At 38.6% G+C, this 9,602-nt stretch overlaps 1 protein-coding gene across 2 annotated transcripts in view; it reads right to left on the reverse strand.

Moving 5' to 3' along the window:
- The window catches only part of tnfrsf21 (tumor necrosis factor receptor superfamily, member 21), a 72,042-nt gene extending 66,723 nt beyond the window's left edge, over positions 1-5,319 (reverse strand). For both annotated transcript variants that reach the window (XM_039599506.1, XM_031732721.2), the window contains exon 1: positions 4,967-5,319. In XM_039599506.1, the coding sequence (XP_039455440.1) occupies positions 4,967-5,002 (36 nt within the window). In that variant the 5' untranslated portion in view covers positions 5,003-5,319. The remainder of the gene's footprint in view (positions 1-4,966) is intronic.
- Positions 5,320-9,602: the final 4,283 nt, after the last annotated feature.

Raw genomic sequence — 9,602 nt, forward strand, 5'->3', positions numbered from 1 at the left:
GATTATTTCTGTAGATGTTTATTGAGTCTATTTGTAATGAGTGAAGAATGGGAGGACTGCCAGATGAGCTCATTCTTTGTGAAAAGAGAACTTAAAAATAGCACTCTTTGTAGCTTAGGGTTCTGTGTTTGTTTTCAAGTGCTACAGGAATATTTGTTTTTTTAGTGTGTTTGAGGTTAAACAGTACTGAAATATGCCATTAGCTGGGGTCGCCATTCAGCAGTAGAGATTTTATGTCATTTAAAAAGCACTAATCTAACAATTTAAATAAAAAATAGATGGATGCAGTCAATAACTTAAGTGATATAGGTTTTTTTATGTTGCTATTCATTGACTGTACTCTGTCATATTAAATTAATAAAATGGGTTACTCTTTTAGATTTGGGCTAAAATAGTGTCTCTGGGTTATGTCTAAAAAATAAATACTCATCGTCTTTTAGTATGTCTCAGTTCAGAGTCTTCCATTTATTCAGTTCAATTCAATTCATGTTTATTCAAATAGCGCCAAATCACAGCAACAGTTGCCTCAAAGCGCTTTATATTGTAGGGTAAAGACCCCCAACAATCACACAATCCCCTATGAGCAAGCACTTGACAACAGTGGGAAAGAAAAACTCCCTTTTAGCAGGAAGAAACCGCTGACAGAACTAGGGAAGCTCAGGGAAAGATGGCCATCTGCCATTTCATATTTTAATGCCAATTGAAGTATGGATTTTTTAGTTGGCATACAGAAACAGAATTTGTTCTCGCTTCTCAATCTATCCCTAACCCTACTAACGCTGAACCCTAAAGGCCACCTTGTGAAAAAATGTCACAGAATTCCGAAATTTTGGATGCAAATTTGTTGGGTAACATCAGAAGAAACATCACAAGCATTGAGTGTTTACGAAAAATTCATCCTCAAAAAATGCACTGTGAAAAAATGTGAAGTGATGATGAGCCGGTCCTGAAAAAGAAAAAAAGATTCATGGTTTATCCAATTCTCACAAGAAAGCAGCAGCAGGGAGAAGTTCATGGTTTGATCCAGGAGATAAAGCTGTAACACTTTTGTGCATATTTTAGGATGTCAGTGGGTCAGATTAAGCTTTTCTTGACAGAGGTGGGACCAAAACAGATTCTAACTGATTCTATCTAATCACGTGTCTGATGTAAAATAGTAATATTTAACTATTTCCACATCTTTGTATGTTCAGTACGAATGTGTGTTTGAACTATGAGCGCACCAAATGGTGTCATTGGTCAGATCTGTTTTGTTACATTCAAACAATCTGAAAAATCGAGTATGATCCGAAAAAATTAATTCCACAAATTCATCCTGTGAAAACACTCAGTCTATACTAAATGGCTGCATTAAAAATAGATGAGTCTGGAAAAATATTCACACACAACTTGTTCACACGAACTCTTCTTTGGGAGCTGGTGGATGGCCAGTAGTTAATTTAGAAAATGCTTCAAAATAACTGCCCAAGCAAGTTAATGAAGGCTAGAAGAAAGACTGTCATGATATTATTAATGGCTGGATTCCATTTAACATCACTGCAGAACCAAATTGAAAATTACATAATTAAAAACATTAAAAAAAATTTATATGGTAAAAAATGGCCTGTATTTGTATAGCGCTTTACTTAGTCCCTATGTCACTGCCATCTTTGCTAATGTCTGACTGTTCACATGCCATGCCTCTCTCTTAAATTGTCTCCGGTATCATACAAGGTGAATTTCTGGTGATATCATTCACTATTAGACATTGATTTGTAATGTCATGTTTTGAAGCATCAGGCTGAGCGTTTTCACAGTCGCCATCCTGGTCTTTTGAAACAAGATGTGATGAGAAATGGGCGGGTCCAACAGTGAAACCACACCCTCATTGGCTATTGGCTTCTTTGTGAAGGACAGAGAGACAAAAATGCCCAATTTACTGAGCCCATAAGTTTAGTAGGAAAGTGTTTCCATGGATAAAGTCAGAAAGCTGTTTTCCTATAGACCTCTATAAGATTCTATTCCAAGTTTTTCGCTAAGCATCAAACCTTGGTGGCCAATAAACAGAATACACGTTTAAGGCACTTTGCATTGGCTTTACTTTTTATACATTTTAGATATTTTACTGTTACATTGGCTGTGGTCTTATTTTAAAATCTGTTGTAAAAAAAAAAAAAAAAAAAAAAAAAAGCACAAAAGCTAACAAGTGAGACCGAAAACCTGAGCATGTTTATTGATGACCAAACCCAGGAGTTGTGTCTGTGCTTTATATCATCCATTACAGACTATTAGCCCACTAGTCTAATGCAATACATTGCAAAACATTGCATTACCCTAGCAGATGTCTGTCTCTGTTTTCCACCAGGCAACATGACATGACACAGGTAACTGGCAAATTCAAAGCAACAACTAAAGTTGCATGCAACAACTCGGACTAAACCTGATCTGACTTTTGTTGGGACACTTTTTTTAAATGCATAAAATAAACATAGATATATAATAGACAGAAAGCAGCTGACAGTGTTTGTAGTCTAACATGTGTACCATCCACACAAATCAGTTCTTATGGAGATAATTAGATGACACCATTAACAGACCCATAGAGGTGTAGCCTATAGAGATGGACCGATCCGATATTACGTATCGGTATCGGTCCGATACTGACGTAAATTACTGGATCGGATATCGGCCAGAAATAAAAAATGTAATCGATCCATTAAATATCAAAAAAGCACCTCACAAAACTTGCGACACGGCGTAACTCGGCTCATAACCGTAGCACGTCGGCGCAGTATGCATCACCTGATAGAGCGGCTGTGTGTATTTGTAGCCTCGCTAGCAATCCGGCATTTCATCTCCGAGGAAGTTATCCCAGAGAGAAGTAAAGCAAGTGTGTAAGTTCATCTCTGAATGTTTGTAAAGCGTTCCCATGTTAAGCTTAACAACCGATATATGGAGCGACTGCCTCTCTCTCCCTCCCTCTCCTGCCGCTACTTCATGAAACTGATTAATGATCAGCTGATCGGCTTTTCTGTCACGAGTCCGTCTCTCTTGTTTGTTTTTGGCACACTTTGCACCAGAAAGAGGAAACCAGCGGCTGAACAACAGCAGCACGTTTAACCTTGATAAGCTGTTGTTAGAATTTATTTAATATTACTTTCTAGACCAGGATCCTTTTCTACGCAGCTGACGGCTGGTAACTGTGCCGGGGCGAATCTAGCAAAGTTTAGCCAGGGGGGCCGATATGGCATTAACAGGGAAAAGGGGGAACAAAGACATACTTTTCTTTCTTAATCTCATTTAAAATGTCTAGCTTTTAATAAATAATTATCTGAATCTTACACCCAAAGTTTTAATCTGATGTAAAATGTATAGAAGTCCATTACTGTATATAGTAACTGTTAAGTCTAATATACCCTAGTAAGCTATAGGTACCATCTGTGAATTCTGCAATTCTGCTGAAGAAAGATGTTGAATCTATTTAATTATTGTTGAAAAATGATTTATTTCTGTGCATTTTTTTTCACACTCCATCAAATTAAAGTTGATTACATCGATTAAGCATCATGAGGCGGAGGGTGGGGGGTGGTTCCCTATTTTTTTTTTTGCTGGGAGTTTGCAACCCTATTGGTTAGGTTGCTTAATATTTCTGCTAAGTACTCTTTAAAATACCAGAATAGGAAGGATGGAGTAGGTTTAAGTTTATTAGATTGATCAGTGTTGCTGAACTATGAAATATTTTGGGCACAGTGTATTTTTTACATACAGGTATAACAGAATAGCTTTAGTGTTGTTGTTTATTTAAACTTGAGTATGAACTTATACAAAATGCAGCAAGACATTAAAAAAAACTGTTTTATTGATTAAAAAACACACTATATCGGATTCATATCGGTATCGGCAGATATCCAAATTTATGATATCGGTATCGGTATCGGACATAAAAAAAGTGGTATCGTGCCATCTCTAGTAGCCATGCAGTAGTGTAAAGTATAAATTGTGTGTTAGTCCTGCCAGCATGCTCCAAACCTTTTTTAGTGCACTGCAGATGGTACTTTTTAATTGCTTATTTGAAATTCCCAGTGGAGAGGTTAAATTGTTACTACCCCTAAGTCACATGCATTACCCACTGCAGTAAAGCAGAGGTTTAAAGCTTTAAAATGTTTGAAAATAAAAATCAAATAAACTTTTTTAAAGATATAATCACGGCAAAAGCTATTTTTGTTTAAATAAATGACTTTTTTCAAAGCTATGGATTCCATAAAATTGCCCATATGAAATAAGTATGATGCCTGCATAAAGCCAAGGGAAACACTTCACTCTTTGTTAGCACAAGTCAACATGACCAGGAGGAGACAAAGGCACAGTCTCATCTGCCTGGAGGCTGGGATGATGACACTGTAACTATATTAAAACACATGAAAACATCAGCTCATCCATCCCTAAAACTTGAGTGATGGCGATAACAAGAATAATAATAATAATTTGACTTTTTAAAATGAAAATCAATTGGAATTGTAAAACATTTGTAAAGAACCATTACATTTTTTTTTTTTTTTTTTTACAGTTTTTCATTGTTTATTTATTTGTTTGTATGTTTAAATATCTAGAGCCATACTCTTTATCGGCTGTGACAAAAAAACTATCAGTTTAAACTCCGCTAACTGACGTTTAGTTGTTCGCAGTGCAACAGGGCTAAACAATAGACTGTTGAGTGGCCTTGCTTTCTCCATCCTTCCACTGGAGACTCGTGACACAGTTTTCAAACGCTGAACTGAAAAAATAATAAATGAGTGACAAAAATAACTAAATCTATTCTTCACGTGTCAAATTCTTAAAGAAATTTGGATAATTCATTTGAAGTTGAATCAGAGCAGGGGGTAAAAAAACAGGCTCTGGCCCTTTAAATGGAGAACCTGCTGGAGGAATCCTTAGAATAAAGAAAGAAAAAAGCGCACGGAGGTGAATGGAAATGGGATGTACTCACCACTGCGGACACACACATGGCAGGCATGATCCTCATTTAGAGTATACAGATGAAGGTCGAGCAGAGGTCCAAGGTGACGGCCTGAGAAAGACTTCTCATCTCTAGATGTTTCTCATCATCATTATCATCGTCCTCCTCAGTTTACCGGAGGAGAGAAGCTGAGCCAGGCTCTGAGCAGTGACAGTCTCCACTGCAGTGTTTTATACTCTGTGTCTTCAGGTGAACCGGTTTTAGATAGTGCAAGGTGAGGGTCTGCTTCACAGAGGACGCTGTGTTAATTCCCATAGCGACGATAGATGGGGGCATACACTGGGGCCGCCGCCTCGCCCTGTCCTGGCTTGTCAGCGTGCAGTGCGGCTCTCGGTCCGCTATGCAGATCTCCACAGACACTGCTGACGTAAAGCGGAGAGGCGGGACTTAGCGAAGGGCTCTCGGCCAATCCTAGCTCCGAATGAGTCGTGCACGTGTATTGAACCCTGCTTCTGGTTAGGAAAACAGGGGTTGCAGTGGAAGTAAGCCCAGGCAGTTACCAACAATGTCAAGACAGTGTCCTTGGTGTGCAGTGAGTGTATAGGACAACATTTTGCTGTTATGTAACCTGCTCTAAAAGACAAGGGGTTCTGTTGTATTAGTCACAGTAAAAAAGATACCTGTCGTAGCCAAGTTAGACCCAGTGTGCCCATGTACAGTCATGGTGTCACAGAGCTAACCAGTATTTTTTTTCTCGAAAAGTAAATGAAACTGCTTACATTTAGATAATGCTAGACAATTACAGTTTCAGCTACAGCTGTTCTCAAAGTGTCTCTCAAATCTACTGTCCACCTAGATGCGTAAATTTCCCAACTCTGGGACTAATAAAGGCTAGCTTATCTATCTGTGTTGGGCCAAACAAAGAAAAATGGCTCCTCTCAGCTGGAAGTATGGAGTACGCCATGTTTGGAGGCTTCTTAAAGTGTTTTTGAATTCCATATTTAAATTACACATAATTACAAAAAACCCAACTTATTTACAGTGTTAGGCACACTTAAACTGCTCCTTAATGCCAGTATCTAATCATTTAAGGCATGTAGACATGATCTAGACGAGTTATTCAAGTTCAAACAGAGCATCAGAATGAAAGGTGATTTAAGTGAATTTGAAAATGGCACGGTTGTTGGTGCCAAATGGGCAAATCTCAGGATTTCAGAAAAGCTGTTTTGCTACTGGAGTTTGTTTAAATGCTGCCATCACTAGGGTTTCCATAGAATGAACCGAGAAAGAAAAAATATCCAGTAAATGGCAGTTCTCTGGGTGGAAAAAGTTTGTTTGCTGTCCAGCTTTAGAGGGGAACAGCCACATTGCTTTAAACTCATAAGATGGCAACAATAACTCAAATAAGCACTCATTACAGCTAAGGTATGCATAAGGGCATCTCTGAACACACAACATGTCAAACCTCAAAGCAGAAGGGCTACAGGAGCAGAAAACCACACCCGGTGGCTCACCTGTCACCTAAGACCCGGAAAGTGGAGCTACAGTTCACACAGGCTTACCAATATCAGAAGATAAACACAATAGAAGAAAATAGGACAAAAATATCGCCAGCAAGATTCAGATGGTAGAGTTACAATTTGGCACTCACAACATGTATCCACTGTGTTTATGCTGCTGGTGGTGGCATGATGTTATGGGGGGTATTTCCTTGGTACACTTTGGTCACTTTAGTACAATTGAGGATAGTTTAAATACCCTTTGAGATCCCTTCCCAGATGCCTTAACGCCCACTCACATCCTGAGCCATTTGACCTCAGTAAATCAGATGATAGGGTGGGGCTAGGTTTCACAATGGGTTTACCTGAAACCTTGGCTGATTGTGACGCACACCTGTTTTCACACCTTGGCTCATGTGATTAGGTAGAGGATCAATAGGGGGTCCATGACCGTCTTGGAGAAACTCCCATAGGGCTTAAAATCTGGGACTCTCCATCAGTTGCTCTTAGAACCGAAGAAGCTTCTGGGATGAGAGGTGAAACGTCTTCAAGGAAACTTAAAGAAGTCCAGACGCTTTCTTTTCCAAGCTTCTTAGACTACGATGACCTGGATCACTGAGAACCTTCACAGACGTATTTAAATACAGTATTGTTGCTGACCATGTCAATCCCTGTATGACTACATGCTAGTCATAAAGGGATGGACAGGGATGGACAGTAGTTAAGTGGTGACTTATGAACCCTGTGTTTATTAAGGCTGTTCTCTTTTTAACATGTTTTAATGCTTTGTATGTTGTTTTATTTAATCTAAACAAGCCCCTAACAAAAAGTCAGTGATCACTGTTTGCCTCTCTAAGTTTTTATTACCATGTTTTAAAGCTTGTTTTAAGTTTTTAAAATCGTACAATGTAACTACAGCCCAGCAGCACACGGTTTGCCAGACATCAAATATTTAATCGGGTCAAAAAAGAATCACTCTGCTGCTAACAAAGATATGAATGAGTACATGAGGCTGAGGATCATTAAGTTTTCAACTTAACTTTTACTGAGGGGGAAAAAGTTAGTGTTCATCCTCCAGCTTCACTGTGCTAATACATTTATATTAGCCTAACCGTAGCTCTGTAGCTAGCCACCACATAGCACACCATTACATGCCAGCTAGCCCACCCAACTTCAGTAATCCTACAAATGTTGCTGCAGTTTAATTTTCTGTCTTCATTTATGTCCAAAGTGTAGCAGAGCTCTACCTTTTCATTTTTCCGAAATCCCTGTCACAACTTGACAAATGTTTCTAATGTAAGGTTTAAATGTAATTTTACTGCATCTTTACATTTGCTGATGACAATTTGTGTGATACACACCACACATTCAGCTTTTTATCTTCTGCCAATGACCCACACATAGCTCCAGAGGCCTTAGTCATTTGTCCCATTTGTGCCAAATTGTAACTCTACCATCTGAATCTTGCAACAGCAACAAAGACTTGTCAGACCAGGCGATATTTTTGTCCTATTTTTTTCTATTGTGTCTATCTTCTGATATTGGTAAGCCTATGTGAACTGTAGCTCCACTTTCCAGGTCTTAGGTGACAGGTGAGCCAAGTGGAAACCAAGACTTGTCAGACCAGGTGATATTTTTGTTCTATTTTCTGGTTTACATTATACTAGATGGTTACACCATTTCCCCCTCAGCACTGGGGTATTCTGAATGTGTTTTGCTATTTTTAGAAATTGCCCGTTCAGTCCTGCACTCTTTCCCTGGGATCCAAGGTATGATTTTTATGGGGAAAACAGATAAAGGAATCTACTCTGTGACTGAGAGAGTAGTATCTGAAGCACTATCATACACTGATAATGAAAATGACAAATCTAACACTCTTTTGTAAATCCATTTCAGCCTTCTCTATGTCATCGCTACATTTTGGTTTTAAATTAAAAAGGTGTGGAACCAAGAATCCCGTTTGGCGCTAAGATAAAACACCACCAGTGTTAAGAAGTTACTTTTAAAAAGTATTCCACTACAGATTACAAAATATATGCCCCAAAATAAATTTTTTGTAACGTATTCCGTTACATTACTCAATGAGAGTAACATATTCTGAATACTTTGGATTACTTAATATATTGTCGTGCTTTTTACAACTAGCTGAATGTACTATTGCTGTGTGATTTATTACTATTATTAAAGGCTACTCGCCATACCAATAGCAACTAGATTTTTAAATCGTAATATAAAATGAGTAACAGTAGGGTGGACACTGAGTAAGGCTGCACTTTTTGCAGCAATCTCATATAGAAAACTATTCCGCGCGTATATAAAACAGGTCCGTGACTTCGAACCGTAGTAAAGGGACCTCTGGCTAATACGTCAAGTTCCCTGTTGGGCTCATAGGCGAAAACTAGCTTTGCTTTGTTGTCTGGGTCAACTTTGCTAGCAAGAGACAGAGAGAGGTGTTGAAAGGCTGCTTCAACGGAGCTTATTGTTTCGGAGGAAAACATGAACACGTACAGTCGAGTCTTAATAGCTTACTTACAACTGGGCTTGTCAGGCACTCTTTTCAGCTGCAGTGGTTATTATTATATTTACATGCTTCCATCTACCGTTTCAGGTCAGTCATTTTTTGAATAATAATTTTTAAAAATATTTCTTCATGTCATTATGCGGCCACAAGTAGAGGTGACATGGGCCGCGAGATTGAGACACAGGCACTGGAGCCTCTTAATTCGTGTTTCGTTTGGGTTTCCACTGGCGTGGAATTACCAAAAATAGACAGGGCATAGCCTAACATATGAAACGGGAAAAGACCGCCATGTAATCCATTTATTTCAACAAAGTAACAGTATTCTGAATACCACCTTTTTAAAACTATAATGGAATACAGTTACTCATATTTTGTATTTTAAATACGTAACGCCGGTACATGTATTCCGTTACTCCCCAACACTGAACACCACAGAGGAGAAATGTTTACACTCCTGTTCCAAATGGTGAAAAGTGACTCTGGAAGACCATCCTGACATAAATTGTTCTCACAGTGTGGTCTAGTATGTTTTGGAATCCATTACTGAGACTGGCATTTACAGCATCTGCAAAGGAAGAGACACAAAACGGAAGTTGCCTGAAGAAGATGTCAAGCACCTCAAGATTATAAGTTCCAGAGACAAAAG

The sequence above is a fragment of the Oreochromis aureus genome, linkage group 15, assembly GCF_013358895.1.
Source record: "Oreochromis aureus strain Israel breed Guangdong linkage group 15, ZZ_aureus, whole genome shotgun sequence".
Classification (NCBI taxonomy): domain Eukaryota; kingdom Metazoa; phylum Chordata; class Actinopteri; order Cichliformes; family Cichlidae; genus Oreochromis; species Oreochromis aureus.